The sequence below is a fragment of the Lampetra fluviatilis genome, chromosome 1 (assembly GCF_964198595.1).
Source record: "Lampetra fluviatilis chromosome 1, kcLamFluv1.1, whole genome shotgun sequence".
NCBI classification, from domain to species: Eukaryota; Metazoa; Chordata; class Hyperoartia; order Petromyzontiformes; family Petromyzontidae; genus Lampetra; species Lampetra fluviatilis.
This window is the reverse complement of record NC_136275.1, coordinates 38,340,925-38,359,956: the sequence shown is the minus strand read 5'-3', so window position 1 is coordinate 38,359,956 and position 19,032 is coordinate 38,340,925. Positions and strand designations below refer to the sequence as shown.

General features: G+C 53.2%; 1 protein-coding gene across 1 annotated transcript; it reads right to left on the bottom strand.

The window, feature by feature from the left end:
• Positions 1-7,471: 7,471 nt before the first annotated feature.
• On the bottom strand, positions 7,472-18,911 carry LOC144935525 (large ribosomal subunit protein uL3-like). The gene is made up of 10 exons (XM_078862269.1): positions 18,808-18,911; positions 15,766-15,958; positions 14,286-14,454; positions 13,270-13,405; positions 11,899-12,085; positions 11,246-11,406; positions 10,954-11,055; positions 9,741-9,836; positions 8,403-8,522; positions 7,472-7,579 (listed from the first exon to the last, which is right to left on the bottom strand). The coding sequence occupies exons 1-10, from the start codon at positions 18,808-18,810 to the stop codon at positions 7,520-7,522; spliced, it is 1,227 nt and encodes a 408-aa protein (XP_078718395.1). The 5' UTR covers positions 18,811-18,911; the 3' UTR covers positions 7,472-7,519.
• Positions 18,912-19,032: the final 121 nt, after the last annotated feature.

The window sequence follows — 19,032 nt, the reverse complement described above, 5'->3', positions numbered from 1 at the left end:
TCACACGGTCAGAAGAGCTACGGCCTCTACATTCCTGAGAGGGGGGAAAACAAATAGTTATCTTAGGTATCACTTCTGCAGAGAGGAGCAAAGAGCACAGGTTGGCTACCTATTAGCACGGTTGGCTACGAAGTTCAACATACTGTACATACAAAGAGATTGGGAGGTCAGGGGGTTGACCATTTGATGCTGCATTCGGAGGAGAAAATCAATTTAACATTTTCGCCCGTTGGCAGTTATCACCGCAAATTGAAATCCTTCCCCGACCCCGCCGCTTACAATGGTGTTATCAAAGTGGGTCGACAATCCGTGGCGCACTTTACCACAGATTAGATGGCGAGATAATGAGATGATGGGATGAGACGACATAAGGTCGCTCCTTATCCTCTGCTGCAGTCTGGAATTATATTCTCCCAGCCTCCTTGCCCCTGTTCAAGTCCAGGATCCCCAGTAAACATGCTAACGTTGGGGCGACGTTGGGACGTGGTTGGAACCGTTGGACCAATGTTGACCCAACGTTGGTCCAACGTTTACTGGGTCGAGACCTTCCTGTTTTCCTGTGCTAATGACATCTTATAATGCATTTTATCATTGCGTTCTTTTGCGACCAATACTATCCAGGGGGAGTTAGATCTCTCCAACCGACCGGCGTGCTGGAGCAGTAACTAATCGGCACGTTATGTTTACGTGACAAACCTTGCTAATTGGCTGTTGGGCGGTGGCGGGTTTAACGACACATTTGCACTCATGCGATCTAACCCCCCGCCAAAAAAAAAACTTTATTATGATTAAACATAACTGTATTGTACGTAAGACTGAAAATTCGACACGGGTGTAAACAATGACATGGCAGTGGCGTTGACAGGGCCTTGTTGGAGCAACGACCACGGCAAAGACGCCGCTGGGCCACGTGCCCCACTCAACTACGAGCGATACATGAAGAGCTTCATCCCCGTGAACGGCCCCAGTATCCCCCACGCAGCGTGCGGCAGCCCGGCCTGCGCGAGCCAGGTGCGATCGCACGCCGCGTCATCGTCACCGTCATACCTCTTCTTGGTTCTTTCGGTAAAGTCACATAGTCCTCGACAGACCTGTTCTCCACCTGAAGACGGCTGCTTGCGTTGTGGCCGAAACGTCGTGATAATTATTTTATTATGTTTTATTTTTATTTATTTTTATTATTTTATTATTTCCCTTCTACGTGACTTTACCGAAAGAACCAAGAAGATGAATCCCTGCAGTCACGAAAGCTTTAAACCGTCATACCTGTTAAAATATAGTCAAACAAAAGTTTAGTTGAGCATAACGCGAGCTTTGCTCCCGGTCACCCTGTTCATTTTTACCTGCTGTCGTCTCCCCCCCCCCACCACCCACCACCACCAGGTGGGCAGCGAGGTGGCATGTATCAACGCGCTCATCGGGAGGATCCTGTGGGACGCGCTGACCAGCGAGCAATGGGCACAGCTCATCTCCTCCAAGATCCAGCAGAAACTCGGCAAAATCCGGGTGTGGAGAGAGCACCTACACCCGCCACCCACCCCGTGCTGGATATCTGTAAAAAAAAAAAAGCAAGAGCTTCATAGCTCACCGGCTTCCTCCTGCAGTTTAAATGAAGATTGTGATTCTGAACGTGTGCGCGTCTGCAGCTACCGCCGTTTCTGGACGCGCTGGAGCTCACGGAGCTGGACATGGGCAAGGACGCGCTGCGGATCCTGCGCGCCTTCCCACCCACACTCGACTCGCAAGGTGGCAAAAGCAGCAGCAGCAACAGCAGCAGCAACAACACCAGCTGGTGGCTACGTATGCCTATAATCCAGCACTGTGGAGGCAGTGAGGGCCGGTGGATCGCTCCCTTCCCTTCCCATGGAAGGGAGCAATCTCCCATCACAATGGACGTCAGGGTGCCATACCCTGGCTTTCCAGGAGAATGGGGTCCAGCAAATGTGCAACTCCACTGCTTTCATCTGTAAGGGATACAGTGTTTCCCCCTTGCACGTGTGGGTTTCATTTTGGTGATCCGGTTTCCTCTCACGTGTAAACACTCGTAAATTTCCGAATAACACCTTCATATATAGAGGATCGCAGAGCTTTGAGGTGGGAGTTTGGCGCCAGCTCACCGCCTGGCTGCTGCCTCCCAGAGGTCGCAAACGGGTTTTGATTCCTTACCCGTACCCGGCCGCACCAGGGTCGCAAACGGGTACCCGTACCCGGCCGTACCCGTACCCTACCCGTACCCGGCCGGGTACGGGTAGGGTACGGGTATCGGGTACCTGATTGCGACCTCTGGGATGAAGCCATGTTGCAGGCGTGGGTGGGTTGATTCTAGGAACTTGAATTGTGAGAAGAGACAAGATGTTGGGAAATGAGTGACAAACAGTTACTCACCAGTGACTCACGGCCTACCCGTACCCGTACCCGGCCGCACCAGGGTAGCAAACGGCTACCCGTACCCGGTCGGGTACGGGTGGTATCGGGTAGGGCACGGGTATCGGGTACTCGGTTGCGACCTCTGCTGCCTCCCCAGTTCCTCGTGCCTCCAAGTCGTTCTCTCTCTCTCTGCGGCACGTGACCGGTCGAAATGATTACCATGGTGAACAGTCGGATGTGCGACGCCCCAACCCTCTCCTCCAAAAACGAACACGGCTCTGCCCTCTTTGTATTATTACACGTTTTCATTTAACTCACTCTGGCTGTTGTTGTTGTCGTTGTTGTCGTTGTTGCATCCTCAAATCTTGTAACTCAATTTTAACCCACTTCCCAATGTGGTATCGACTGCAAACTCGGTATACTTATGTTATGCTGATGACAATACTATATTCTATCATAAAAAAATATATTTTTTTACATTCTTTTTTTTATGTTATGTTTCGGCTTGGGTCTAATTGTCCACGGTCAACTGACGTTGGCTGTAATTGGCCACGGTTCCTTACGTTATTGCAAGCTTCGGGGCCACTTCCTGGAGTCGTGGAGTTCTGCCATTACGAGTACGGTACATTTCATAAAAGCGTGTTTAAAAAAACTTTTTTTAAATATAACTTTTTCTTTCACCGTCGCCCAGGACTGTGGGTGGAGCTGGACGTGAGCTACAGTGGCTCCTTCGAGATGACTCTGGAGACAAAGCTGAACTTGTCGAAGCTCGGCAAGGAGGAGTGCGAGCGCGGAAGAGCAGCGCAGGATTTGGATCGCCGGTACGTCGCCACTCTGAGCACCATTGTCCTCCCCTCGGTCACGTGACGTGTGACGCGCGTCGTCCACGTGCTGCGTGTGGCCGAGTGTTTGTCTGCTGGCGAGCGGCGGCATAGTGGCGAGGGCGCTGCAACTGCGAAGCCGACCACCGCCAGAAGTGGTCCCTAGAACTCCCCCAGGTGGACTCAGCCCTAAATGGGCACCTGGTGCGGTGTGTACGCATCAGCGGCGGGGGCGGAAGGCTGCGTGCCGGCCATGGTTGTGGCCACACCATCCCCTCGTGTGCCGTGCTGACGGACAGCAACATGGTCACAAGGGGGAGTCTTTGCTCGTGCTGAGTGCAGTGCACGTGTGCGTGTGTGCTGTTTGCGTGTGTGACTTGTGTTTGCTGTTCGCAGCCTGGGTGTTTGCATGTATGCACGGATGGCTACGTACGATGCGAAACAAGTTGTACATTTGTGTGTGTTTGTCCAGCACACGTGCCTCTGTGAACGGTGTCCTCCCCCCCCCTCCCGTGTCATCCCGCACGATCCGATCGCGCCCTTGCGTGCGCTTCGTGCAGCCGCAGGTCGCGCGCGAAGACCATCGAGGACAGCGAGGACGAGTCGTCGGCTGAGAGCTCCGTGGACGGCGATGACGGCGGCGGCGACGGGACGGAGGCCGTGCCCGGTGGCCAAGCCGAGAGGCGAGAAGCCACACCGAGAACGATTCGCGCCGCGTGCACTCGGCACCACGGCGGCGCTGCGCCTCTTCTGGCGAACGCTTCAGGGGGAGCGAAGAAGCCTGCCGAGTCGGGATGACTCGAATTAAACGCTGGGTTTTTTTACTGCCTCGGCAGTGCCCCCCCCCCCCCCAAAACAATTAATTAAAGCTCAATACATTTGTTGATGACTTTTAATTTGTATTATCAGGTACGGCTCACTGAGCTTTGTAGCTCTTTTTCATTAGCAACCTGCTGTCCACGTGGAAACGTACAGCAGCCAAATACTCTAAACGTGTGCCGTTGCTTCTAAATGTGGAGGGAAAAACTGGAGGGCCCGGAGAAAAATCGACGCGACCACGGGGAGAACACGCCAAATATGCAGACGGTATGGTAGAGAATCGACCCCACGACCTCCTGTATACCAAGCGAGGGAGTTAACATCTCGCCACCGCAGCGCCCAGGTCGCTTAGAGGGATCTCTGGCTGTTCTCTGTTTGTATTTTATGTTGTGTTGGGAATCAGCACGAGCCCAGTGCAAAGCGAAAGGGGACATTGGGGCTCTGTGCCCCACCCAGGTGGGGACCTCATGCGAGAACAAGAAAGCTTATTCGGGGAGGGAAGAATGGGAGGAAAGATAACTAACCTAATGGGGTAAAGGGGGGCTGGGAAAGGGAGGGGGGGAAGGAGGTGGCAGGGGGGGTCCTCTGGCTGTTCTCGTAGCACGCAGCGCGCACACTGCTCTGCAACATTTACGAATGGATTCATCTCTTGGCTTCATGCTCGCAGGATAATGGGACTAACATTGGGGGCGGCGGGGGGGTGGTGACGGAGTAGGAAACGTGTACTTAGGAGCAGTGCATGTTCTCGCCGCCGCTGACCACCTCCGCGCACTCCGCCGACGCTGCCTCTGCGGGGTGAGTGACGCTGACGCAGCCTCCGCGGTTCCCATCGCCGGTGCCGCTTCCCCTTCCCACAGCGCGGACGCGGCGGCGGCGGTTGGCACGGCTCGCCGGAGCAGCCCAGGCCTGCTCGGTCTCCTGGGGCGGCTGGCCCGCTCCGACTGCCTGCGGCGCGCGGCCGAGAACCCGCTGGTGCGTCGCACGGTGGCCGGGGTGTCCAACACGCCGCTGGCGCTCACCGTGGCCGTGCACCGCTGCTGGGGCACGCTGGCGCTCAACATCCCGCCGCCGCCTTCCGACAGAATCTGGTCGGCACACCGCGCGTTCCCAGCCCGCGACGCGCGCGCGTGCACACCGCGCGTGCACACCGCGCGTCTGCCTGCACACACGTCGTTGGCAAACACGTGGCTCGCACGTCTATCCCGGTGAACGTTGCGACGTTGGAAAAACCAACGTTGGCCCGACGTTTGCATGTTTACGGGGATACCCACCGCCTTCATTAACCCGTACTGACCAGCGTGGTGAAGCAGGGTCATATGACCACTTTGCACGGCATGGGGAGCACCCCCCCCCCCCCGACTCCAGCAGTGCACAGCTGCGTCGTGTCTCTGTGAGCGTGCGCTGCAGCTGCGACCCATCTCAGTCAGTCGACCCGTGGCACCTGGGTCTGTCCCGTGACCTCCTGCCAGTGAGCCTTCGACAGTTCACGTAGCCTCAAAGTGCACGTCTAGCCTGGCACAACTAAATTAAACAATAAACTATTTATTTTATTTTTACCAGGTAAGGTCCACTGAGCTATGTAGCTCTTTTGCAGAAGCGAACCTGGCCACAAATAATAGCTGAACGAAGTGGCTCATCAGTGTGGAAATGTATAGCAACCAAATACTCTCAACGCGTGTTTCTAAACGTGGAGGGAAAACCCGGAGGGCCCATGAGAAAAATCAACGCGACCACGTGGGTAGAGACACTCCAAACATAGAGCAGGCGCCAGGGTCGGGATTGAACTGACGACCTCCTGTATACCAGGGGAGGTAGTTAACGTCCAGCCCCTCCTCCCCTTACCCATCTTGCCACCGCGGCACAAGCGCTGTGGTGATGTCGCCGCCACTCAGTGGCGAACTGCAACAGCTGTTGGCATCGCGGCTGTCGAATGCGCCGCGCGGCGTCGTGATCGACTCTGCGCGCGCCGTGGGCAGGTACGGGTTCCGCGAGCCTCCCCACCTGGGCCTCAGAGTTCATCCCAAACTGGGGGAGCGGCACGTGACGTTGGCTCACATCACGGACTGGATCGAGAAAAAGCTGGAAGTGGAGTTTGAGGTACCGTGTAGAATCCGGCGGCGATTTGGTGGGTGGGAGCAGGGGGCCTGGAGATGAGCGCCACGTAAGTGGGGCTACGCGGTGGGCAGTAGCGGAATCCGTTGCTGTACTGTACTTCTATGCTCCCCGCATTTACTAACCTGCACCGAAAGGTGTGGTGTAGTACGTCACATAACCCTCATGACCTGTAAGAGATGGGGTGGCCCTCATCCATTAGTGGACTGAAACAAGGATTGTACATGTAATGGATTATAGAATATACAAGGACATAATATTAAAATATAAAATGTAATTATTCACATGATCTCTTGCGTGTTAATCGTAACCATGTTTTCCTTTGTGTTTTTGCTTTTTTAGAACAATTTTGTAATTCCCAACATGGATGACCTTCAAATTCCCATGATGCACCCTGCTACAGATGCGCTGCACTCGCTGGAGTCGTCTTCGCTGCCCAGGCCGCCGTGGGGGACCCCGTCAAAGTTCCCATAAACCCCCGTGGAGCTTCCCGTGAACCCCTCTCACACAACAACTACAACAGTGCTTACGCAAGGGTAGCCGCCTCCTAGGGACAACAAAACGGGACATATTACGGGAAGAAGAAGATGATCTCTCAATGCCGGACGAAGGGAGAGCTACATGTTAAAACGTCGTCTCGAGTCGTGTATTATTTATACAACTGACAAAAATTGGGACCTTTAATGTCCAGAAAAAAATTGACAGATTTTCAGATTTCTCAGGACGGCTCGTGTAAAAAGAAGACGACGACCCTGGGTCAACCAAGACGGGTGGCAGCCGAGGCTCCCGTAGTACTCAAGACCACGTCGCTTTGTGATGACTCCTCCTCCTCTAATGGACTGCTTCCTGAGTGGTGGCACTGAGGCATCAGCTGCCACTGGTGCGATGTGCATCCATCCCGCCCAGGAGAGGGGGGTCGTTTTGACGACTGCAGTTCGGCGTGTGCGGGTTTTTTCTTTTTATATTTACAAGCCGCCGTGCGCTGGCCGTAAGAGTCGACGGAGAGCCTCGGTTTGCTGGGATGGGAAAGTGCGCGGACGGAAGCAGAGTGCGGCGAGAGGGCAAGAGGTAGGCAGTGGCTGAGTCCGCGAAGAATCTTGGAGACGCCGAGTGCCGCCTCAAACAGAGAGCTCTTTGCGGCTCATTTCCAAGAAGAAGAAAAAAAACCTCGTGCTCCCTCCAAGAGACCGTGGGCTGTATCAGCCTCCGAGAAGGCCGCGGACAAACAAGAAGCAGGGAGACTCATCTGACAAGGGGGGTTGGAGAGGCGGGTGGGAGGGTGCGGAAATTCCGGCCCTCTCCCGTTACAGACTCACGCGCTAAACATAGCCGTTGGGTTGACGACAGCCGTTTATTTAGTTCCCAGGCGCGGGTTTACATGTCCTGATCGCAGCCCAAGTTCACAGCTTAGATTCGGCCGCGCTCTCTTCCTGCTTGATCAGGTCCTTTTTCAGCGGGCCCTAATAAAAGACAAAACGAAGAATATTGTTATTTCATTGTTTTCTTGCTGACAGCATGTCACATTATGTCTTACACAGGCATGGGCGGGGGGGGGGGCACACAAAAATCCCAAAAACCCAAGTCTTATTTTGCCACCTTAATGCTAGGAGGCACTCTCACTTGTGTAACAAGTTACGTTCGTGATAATTCGTGGACATTATTGCGTTTCCACCTTGGGACAATGGGCAGGGGGGCGCATTTCTCCTGCATGAAACTATGAATGAGTTATGATCAGGGTTTGAAGCTTTCGTGACTGCAAGGATTCATACTCTTAGGTTTTTTCGGTAAAGTCACGTAGGTAAAAATAAATAATAAAATTATTTAATTTCTATTATTTTATTTTGTATTATTTTTTTTATTTTTAAAACATTTTTTACCTACGTGACTCATCTTCTTGGTTCTTTTGGTAAAGTCACGTAGAAGGGAAGTAATAAAATAAAAAAAATAAAACATAATAAAATAATTCTCACGACGTTTCGGCCACAATGCAAGCAGCCGTGGCCGAAACGTCGTGATAATTATTTTATTATGTTTTATTTTTATTATTTTATTACTTCCCTTCTACGTGACTTTCCCGAAATAACCAAGAAGATGAATCCCTGCAGTCACGAAAGCTTTAAATCGAAAGATACCTACGTGACTTTACCGAAAAAACCTAAGAGTATGAGTTATAATCAATATTTATGCTTTTGGGTTAAGGCCTCTACCGCACGACAAAGGGTTAAGCCCTGGCCAGAGTGATGTGCGGTGCGCGCGTGTCTGAGGCCCTCCCGTGCGCCTCACCATGAAAACCTTCTTCTCCTCGGCCGTCTGGAATCTGCCGTAGCCGAACTTGGAGGTGGTGTCGATGAATTTTAGGTCGATCTTCTCCGTGGCGCGACGATGCGTGGGGTGGAGCAGCGACTGCAGCGGTGGAAAGAATTCAACGCGGGACGATCGAAATTGACAACGAGATTCCACGGATACGTCGCTGCACGGTGCATTGGTAACCTTTCCCCCGCAGCTGCACGTGTTTCTCTTCACGATGATGGCCATGTTCACAAAGAAAAAAAACGAGCAGCACATGCCCGTGGCTGGTTGTGACGATGTGCCGTGCAGGGTTGCCGCCCATCAGCATTACCGTGGACGAGTAAAACATTTCAGACGGGTCTCCTCCAAAGTTGAAAGCGTTAATGCGTTGTCAGTCTGTCCATCTGTCTACAAGAGGGGTACACGATCACGCTCCAAAAGGCGATCGATTTATGCACAAAACTTGAGTCAAAAGTTGTGTCGCTATTCGAGATTTGGTCCTACGGAAAACCGGCCAAATTCACCCAAGGGTTATTGCCCCAAAACGTGGCGATTCAAAAGCAGTGCTTTAGGATAATCCTTGTCGGCCAATGAGATTGCATCACCTCCCGTCACGTGTCGTGTGACGTCATCTCAGGTAGCTCAGACGCTATCGTTGTTATTGCTAACAATACTGGATTGTTTAGTTTTAAATACAGCATTGTCGTCATTCATGCGAATCGCATCTCACAGTCGCTGAGGAACTACAGACGATCGGGATGACAGCAGCCAGGCGGTGAGCCGGCACAAACAATTGCCCAAGCTCAGCAGTCCTCTATATATTAAGATTTTTTTCAGTCAATTTATGATAATTTATAGACGCCGGAGGAAACCAGAGCAAACGGAGAAAACCCCACGGCAGGCATGTGGTTGGATCCGTTGGTCCAACGTTGAGCCAACAACGTTGAGCCAACAACCTTGGACCAACATGCCAACTACACGCCAACGTTGGCCCAACGTTGGCATGTTTACTGGGCAAATAGATTCGATGAAAAAAAACCCACGTCGGAAAATCTTGCAGAATCCATTAACGCGTCTGGTCTCTCGTCCTCGTTTAAATTTTCGAACAGCTTGCGCTCGATAATTGTTTTTTTACCCTTCTATCTGGCAACAAAACTGACACCTTTTTTACAAGGAGTCATGTTTGCATAGACCACAATACCTGCAGCCATAATGCAAACAAAAAACATAACTCTGATAATGTATGCACTGCGCTCGATTTGACGCCGCCGTTGTCAAGAGTGCGCGACGACACCGAGCGCGACCGTGAGAGGCGGTCGCGGCGCCGCGTACCTTGCGGAGCGTGAGGACGCGCTTCTTGGTGCCGACCACGCATCCTTTCACCATCACGAAGTCGTTCTTCACCTCGCCGTAGTGCGGGAAGCCCCCCTGCACAGCGGTCACGGACACCAGAGTCGCGCGATGACATCGGGCGGCGGCACCAAGGCGACCAACCCTCGCATGTGTAATAATGAGGAAAGTCTTGATTTAAAGCTTTCGTGACTGCAGGGATTCATCTTCTTGGTTCTTTCGCAAGCAGCCGTCCTCAGGTGAGGACGGCTGCCTGCGTTGTGGCCGAAAATTCCGTGAGAATTATTTTATTATGTTTTATTTTTATTATTTTATTACTTCCCTTCTACGTGACTTTACCGAAAGAACCAAAAAAATGAGGAAAGTCTTCTCGAGGCTGGGTATGCTTCCTGTGCCATAAAACTATTACTAAATAAAATATTTTTTATTTAACTAAGTAAGGCCGACTGACCTATATGGTTCTTTTTCAGAAGCGACCTGGCGATCACTAATCGTAGCTCAATGAGGTGGCTTATCACGTGCAAATTTACAGCGGGAAAATACTCTGAACGCACGTTTCTAAACGTGGAGGGAAAAACCGGAAGGCTCGGAGAAAAATCCACGTGACCACGGGGAGAGAGACACAAAAACTCCAAATATACAGCAGTAGGCGTCAGGGTCAGAATTGAACCCACGATCTCCTGTATACCAGGCGAGGCAATTAACATCTCGCCACCATGTCTCCTACATGCACACGTGCAGCCCTTACATCAATCCGCTGCTGGATGAGTGCCTCCGCACATCATACGGGTCGTGCGAATTGCCTGCAAATGATTCACGCACGCTGGGCGGTGTGGGTTGGTGACAGCAGGGTGCGTAGACGATCAAGTGTAATACAGTACAACAATGGATTTTGCCGCACTGCAGCGGCCCACAATACCCGTGCTATGCTCGGTGGTCGCCCATCCAAGCACTATCCAGGCTTAAAATAAATCGTGCTTAGCTTCCGAAATCTGACGAGATGGGTTATCATTCCCGGTGATCCGGTCGGAGGCAAAAATTGTCGTACTGTTACACAATCAGCGTTTACAATCATTCGGGGACGTTCCGAGAACCTCGGGCTATTCCCACACAGCGATGATAAGGGGCTCAGCTAGAGGAGGTCAATCGAGTCCACCAGTGGAGCCGGCAGCTAGTTGCGAGCCGCCGCACGCACCATGGGGGTGATGCTCTTGTCCGTCATGTCGTAGTTGGTGGACGCGTTGTTCTTCACGATCTTGCCGTCCTGCATGTGGATGCCTCTCCCGATGCGGAACACCTGCGGCGGGACACGGTGAGCGTGCGTGAGACCTGCCGCTTCTCTGAAATCCATTCTGACCGGGACAGCTGTGATGAAGTCGTGAACGTTCTTCGCGTATTGTGGCGGTGGTAGCAATTGTGTCCACATGTCCCTCAATGTCCCCCAATGTCCTGGTCCATGTACTGGCGTGCCCCACGTGTCTCTGTACCTTCTTGTTCTTCTCGGTGCGGTGGTGGTAGCCCTTCTGCCCGGCGCGCGCGATGGAGAAGTTGACCCTTGCCGGGTGCCAAGCGCCGATACAAGCCACCTTGCGCAGGCCCTTGTGCGTCTTCCTCTGCAGCTTCTTGGTGTGCCAACGCGACGTCACACCTGCAGGCCGACACGCACCGGGCATCAGAAACGGGGTGTCGCAAACGGACCACCGCTCTCAAACAAACAAGCACCACACATGCCACACCACCGGTAAACTTGGCAATGTTGGGCGAACGTTCCATGTTCACTGGGACACCAGACATCACGCACCAGCTAGCATACAATTAATACATTTATCTGCACATCACGTCTCAGAGTGCTTTACATACAATGGCCTGGAACAATGAATACCCAACGCTTAGCGACTACCACGAACCACGCATCACGCACCGACCACCACAAACCATGCACCACACATCCAGCACCCACCACCACGCACAGCACACAGCCCAGCACACAATGGCCACCACGCACAGCACACGGGCACTGCCAACCTGTCTGCTTCTCAGACCCGATTCCCCGTCATAAAATCCCCGCTCACCACGTCGGGACCCCGTCCACCCCACGTGTGCCCACGCCGAGCGTGGCGTGGGCTCGCGGTGATCACACCTTTGAAGCCACGGCCCTTGGTGACCCCGATGACGTCGATCATCTCGTCCTGTCCGAACACGGAGGTCACGGGCACGGCCTTCTCCAGCTTCTCGCGCGCCCAGTCCACCTTGTCGCTCACCGAGCCGCCGTTCACCTGCACCTCCATCAGGTGTGCCTTCTTCTGCCGCAACGGCAGAAGTTTCATCTGTGGGGCGAGCAGGGCGGGTGACCCTGAGCGGTGCAACCGAGCGTATGTGTGGACGCTTGTGCGCGCGTTTATTTCCCAGACGTTTCCGCAAGCGGGTGTTTCAGGTTGGGTGGTAATGGATTGTCAACGTCGTTGCATACGTCGAAAAATGCCGTGCGACTGTGGGTTTGTGGCCCCCACACGGTGCCTGTGCGGCTTGCAGGAGGCAGGGCAGCAGGACCGGGAGCTGCTGTCCGCGCTGTATTCCCACGAGACTGCGGTGCCTTCGAGTCCCGACCGAGGGCGGTGGGACGGGTTTCGTCAAGAGAGTGATGATGAACTAACGGCAAACGTTCGCGTGTTGGGGAAGCTCGCGAAGGGTTGGCTCGCGAGCAAAGTGACCCTGGAGAGCGCCCGATCGCGACAGACCTCGGAAGCCGCGCCAGGCTCAGATTGCACGGTGCTTGGATGGGTGACCGCAATGAACAGCTGGTCATAGGCACCCTCAGGGCTTTGCTGCATTGTACGCATCAGGGGACAGTGCGATTGACACTATTGTTGTCGTACTGTGCTTCAAGCTGCGCAGAGAAGTATGGTCAAACAACTCTTCTTGTTTTTTTCGGTAAAGTCACGTAGAAGGGAAGTAATAAAATAATAAAAATAAAACATAATAAAATAATTCTCACGACGTTTCGGCCACAACGCAAGCACCTGAGGACGGCTGCTTGCGTTGTGGCCGAAACGTCGTGAGAATTATTTTATTATGTTTTATTTGTATTATTTCATTACTTCCCTTCTACGTGACTTTACCGAAATAACCAAGAAGATGAATCCCTGCAGTCACGAAAGCTTTAAATCGAAATTTAAGGTCAATCAAGCCCGACGACCCACACAGCACGGAGAGCCTCTCATCCAGCAGTAGATCGGCAACAGCGCCGTACATCTCTACGCACGCGATTGATGGAACTTGGGGAACGTTGCTCTCAACGTTGGTCCAACGGCTGGGCTAACGTTGATCCGACGGTGCAAGTGTATACTCTTTGGATATTTCGGTAAAGCCACGTAGGTATAGAACAAAATAAATCACGACGTTTCTGGCGCAACACAAGCGTCCGTATGGACTCCTGCAGTCACGAAAGCTTCAAATCAAGATCGTTGCAAGTGTCCTGGGTGGGTGGACGCTCCACGCTCTCGGGCGCTACCTGCGTGTGGGCGATGACCCGGATGACGCAGCAGTGCTTCTTCATCGTGGCGAAGTCCTTGTCCAGCTGCTTGCGCCCAGCCTCGTCCGTCCACTTCTTACTCGCCTTGGTGAACGCCTTCTTCTTGCACTTGTACCTGTCATGGCATCATTGTCGTCAGCATCATCATCATCATCATTAGCCATGATCATGGTCGTCAGCATCATCATCATCATTAGCCATGATCATTGTCGTCGGCATCATGATCATCATCATTAGCCATGATCATGGTCGTCAGCATCATCATCATCATTAGCCATCATCATGGTCGTCAGCATCATCATCATCATCATTAGCCATGATCATTGTCGTCAGCATCATGATCATCACGCCTTCTTCTTGCACTTGTACCTGTCATGGCATCATTGTCGTCAACATCATCATCATCATCATTAGCCATGATCATGGTCAGCATCATCATCATCATCATTAGCCATGATCATGGTCGTCAGCATCATCATCATCATCATTAGCCATGATCATGGTCGTCAGCATCATCATCATAAACGCTGCGTATTTACCGGGAACAGATCATCGCTATCGCCCCACGGGATCAACAAATGGCCAGCGATTAAACAATTATAGTGAGCATAGCAGCGCTGTGCCTGACTTTGTGTCTCAATAAACATGCAATGTTGGGCCAACGTTGGTGCAATGATCCACGTTTTCTCTGGGTTGTAGCTGTCGCTCTGTTTCCTTTAACGTTATGCTATACAGTACACTAAACACGGGGATTGGCTTTAAACGCTGTATCATCTCCTGTAGCTGTAGATGCCACTGGTTCTTCATATTCTGCAGATGTAGATGCCACCACCGCCATCTATTGCACGACAGCTGAACTTACGACTCCCGGTCCGAACAGGCAACTGGACATACGGACAGGTTTGTTCATATCTCTGTACCAGCGAGTTCCGTAAGCTGCTTTGGGGTGTTAGTTCTCGACAGTCGCCTTCTCTCCCTGCCCGCGGGTTCCCTACCAGTTCTTGTAGAAGCGGCGGCGGCACTCATCGCTGAGGTGCTCCGCGAAAATGGTCTTGAGGCCCCTGAGCCCTCGCGGTGTCTGCACGTAGCCCACCATCCCCACCACCACCATCGGAGGTGTCTCGATGATGGTCACCGCCTCCACCTCCTCCCTCTTGCCGATCTCTGCGCGCGGACAAAGGACGCGGGCACGCGGGACGAGGACGTGAGCTCAGCCTCCCTGCGACGGGGCCTTTCCGTCTGGCGGTTCGCGGGGGCTCCATCTGGTCCGCGAAGGCACTTGGGAGTGGTCCGCGAAGCTCTGAGACAAAATGGCTCACCGGGAGAATGATACAGACAGGGCTTCATTTCTCGTTGTATATTTTCCGGGGCCGCTGGTTAACTGGAGTATGTCGCGCGTGACTTCGTAGCCACGGCCGTAGCGAGGGTTATACTGGATGTCTTGTACTGGATGTCTTTCCAATTTGGCAACTCGAACAGGCAGACCTGGCTACAATTAAGCCCTGAATACAGATGATTGAGATGAAGGAGTGAAATGTAAGATATAGAGATGAGAGTTGTAGACAAGAGACATCGATTAATGAGATGAAAGTGAGATAAACAACACAGATGTGAGACGTGACACAGCTATGAACTAGAACCGTAACAAGTGTGAACGGGCCTTACGGTGCGCGTGTCACAGTAGCCCATGTGGCTATAGTCGGCACAACAAGGGGCACAGCTGGTGCATCGGCCAGTCATCTCAGTCAACCCATGGCACCTGGGTCTATCCCGTGACCTCCTGCCAGCGAGCATTCGACACTTCACGTGGGGCCTTAATGTGCACATAGCCTGGCACAAGCGTCGTGGTGACGTCACCGTCGCTTAGTGGCGAATGGCGGTAGTTGTTGTGGCTGTAATAGATTGGCGATGACACAACTGTGAACTGTGTCCCTAACGCAGGCGTCTCTTTGCCCCGTGTGAAGTGTGTGTTAGAACATCAGACCATCAGAGGGGTTGTTCGCGAGAGGGCCGCCATTCGGTCCGCCCAGCTCGCGATGGTAGAACACAACAGACAAGCAGCCAGACACTGCTGCCGACAGTTGCCCAACAACCTATGTGGTCTGCCAGCAGAGGGGGATGCTTGCGACGTACAATCCAAATGGGGTCATTTATCGGAATTCTTGTCGAGCTTGACAAACGTGGATCATGACGCCGGCACACAACGGCCTGCGCTCGCGAAAGGCGTCACGCGATCTCTATAGCGTCCACTGTGAAGCGGATGGCACGTGAGCATCATTATTATTATGGTTCATACGCCGTGTAATCGGGGCGGCTGCTGGATTCGAACCGTGAACCCGCACAACAAGCGGCAAAGCAGGCTACCGCTAGCCCGGTAAACGGGCCAACGTTGGCATGGGCCGAGGTTGGCTCGACGTTGCACGCTTACTGGGACGGCCACGTCGCCGGAGGTGGTGGTGTCGGTGCGGGACTCACTGGATCCGGAGCGGTGAACCTCACGCAGCACGTGCGTCATGCCCGCCTTGTAGCCCAGGAAGGCGGTGAGGTGCACGGGGGCGGCCGGGTCGTCGCGGGGAAAGCTCTTCACCTGTCCGCGGTGGCGCCGCGAGCGCTTGCGCGGGAGGAAGCCCAGGTGGCCATGGCGGGGAGCCGAGAACTTGCGGTGCGACTGCAGGACACAGAGGTGGGGGGCGGTGGGGGGGGCGGACAGCACAGACACCAGCGACAGCCGTGCATCGTCAACATCATCATGCACCTCCGATTAGCGCCACCGATTAGCACGGTTGGCTACGTATGGTGCGAAAGAAGTTCAACATACATAATTAAAAGCTAAGTTCTATCCATGGCTGGATTAAGGCCTCCCCATGATGTCGTGGCCATCCTTCACAGTCCTGCAATGCACCAGTTGACCTCGCTCCTGCACGTGAGTTGATCTCATTGCCCCTCCATCTCCGTGATGGACGTCCTATCCATGTTCCCTCCCGTGGCTTTCCGTTACGTCGTTAATCTTGTCCACGGGTAGTCAAAGTCTCCTGCCGAAGACCGCGTACATCTCTTGACAGTCAATGGGATGTCGCTAATTTGCTAGCGTGGTCCAATGCACGTGTTGCTATTCCTGTCTCAATGTCATGCAAGCATCTCTCCACGCTCCTTGCACTTTTCAGTCTTTGTCCCATTATCTTTTGTCCACGTTCGCACGCGTCGGATTCAACCGTTTAAGTTAAGTTTAGTTGCTTAACTATGTGAGAAATAAAGAGACGAGGATAGTGTTAATTTGGGAGCTGTTTTGAATTTCTATCGCTTTAGCATAATACTTAATGAAGAGGGGGGGGGTGAGGGGGGGAAATTACTTGGTTTAATGGTGATGCGGTGCATTTCTCTGCAAGTAATGCTCGAACCGCATCATCACACGGCCACGCGAGAGTGTCTAGCGCCACGTTGAGGCGGCTCGCATCTTAGCCGCACTGATCGGGTGTTAGAGGGAACGACGTCCTAGCCGGTGACAAACCCTCCTTCTAAATTTGAGCAAAACGCTCGTTCGCTTCTGTCACTCGCTGTGACAACGAACATCGTACGATGTCCGCATGTGTTGTGCGTCCCACGTGTTGATGTGTGGAGTGTGCCTGTGTTCAGTTGGGTACGCTGGGAGCGAGAGCGTCGCGGTTGGCGCCGCTGAGCCATGAAACCTCTGAGCCGAGTTCGATTCCCCGCTCACGGCCAACACCGGTGACCACTATCCGAACGGTTCCCGTGCCTCCCCTAGGTCCACTCGGTTCCAAATGAGAACTTGGTGCGGTCGGAGGTGGTGCTGACCCCCCCCCCCCCTACCACCTTGTGTGCCGTGCCGCCCTTCATTGGCACTTGCTCACAGCGCTTGCCTGAATAGTCTGCTAAAGGCTGTACGGGATATACACGTGCGTGCATGGAGTGGGTATGACGTTGCTTACAAGCATGCTCAGCAAACGTTTGCCACGGCGAGCGCCTCTGGCATTGAGAGACGCCACGGGTGTCGAGCACGTGTGCCCGTACACGTCCAAAAGGTTACGCGTTTCACATGGCTGATAGCACTCAGCAAGGTTTCCGTCAGGAATTTCGCTGGGCTGCATCATGACACACCACTCAATACCCCGCCATTCGACACGAGGTGACTGTGACGTCACCGCGGCAGCTGTGCCAGGCTAGGTGCACTTTGCTGCCACGTGAAGTGTCGAAGGCTCGCTGACAGGAGGGTCTCGGGACAGGCGCAGGTGGTGCCATGGGTTGGCTGACTGAGATGACCGGTAGATGCACCACCAGCTGTACCCCCTACTCTGCCAATTTGCTGCGTTTGATCCGCTGTTATGAGCGTCGCTCCTCTGCCCTCCGTTGTTCCTGGAGGGCGACTGCCTCCAATTGCCCAGTAGCAGCAGCAGCGTCCTTCACGAGCCTCCCCCACACTCCGCACGCACAAACACGCGTGGGCCACTACTGTGCTTGCCTACCCGGGGATTACGCTCACGGCACCAAGCAACAACAACACGCAAAAAAAACCCATCTATAAATATCTTACAGACATCTCCATGTAGCCACGCTGCCTGCCTTGCCCTGCCTTTCCACCAGCCTCTCTTCTCAGGCGATGGACTCCACAACAGGGCCAGGTCTCGGTCACACAACGAGATCTTGTCTCTGGGTGTATATCGATCGAGACAGGGATGTCCATTGTGCCCCGTGGGTATGTCTATTTTATAGTTTCCATCGGAGTAAAAACATATTTATTTTTAAATAACTCCGCGTCTGCTATCTGGCTGTTAACGACACCGGTAGCAGCTGTCGAAGACAAACTGCAGAGTTCATTTTTTTTTAAGCGATGTTACTCAGCTTACACGAATACGATTTAGAATCGAAAAACGGCAATGGTTGGACAACCGTTTGTCAACCCACTGATGGACGAAAGCCTCCCCAACGCTGCGTGGGGTCACGGGGGGCATTTGACCATACTTCACCACGCTGGTCAGTGCAGCTCGCTGAAGGCAATACACAACGTGGCTCCCAACGAACCTAGTTATTTCTCCGTCTCGTCATGGTAAACCCAGAGAACCTGGGACCGACACACCACGTCCATGAAACCTCTCGTTCTGGCTACTAATCACGAGCCATCTGAACTCCGGCTTAACCTGCGGCATGGACAATATATGGGGCCAGATATTAAACCGTGGCTGCGAGAGATGGGCAATATCTAAATGATATTAGCTTCGTGATGTTTCAATTGCTTTCTAAATTACACGCCATCAATGTACAGTAGTTGGTCATTTCCGTCTACATTACACGCTACACGGTTAATTTGTAATTCGCGTCTACAAAACCGACCATTGCTCCGTGAATTTGTACTTTAATTGAATTCTGCCCATCTCTCCCAGTGGTCGTGAAAAACTGGGAGCCGCCGTGGAGTAACAACGTTCCAGACCGCATCCGTGAGACAGGGCTAGAAGCCCGCGACACAGGCAGAAGAGAGACAGAGAGACGCAGCCAGACGCGTACCATGGTGGCGAGAAGAGCCCTTCTTTAGTCCGTGCGCCTCTCCAGGAGGTGAGCCGCAGAAAAGAGACACTTCGTAGGGTTCGAGCCCGACCCAACAAGGAACGGCCCCCCTACCACCACCACCACCCCCTCCACCCAGCGAGGGAGGCGTTTAAATTCTAAATTGGAGCCCGGAGACCCGATCCCTGCCTGGCAAAGCGTGGACGTGCACGACACGGCGTGTAT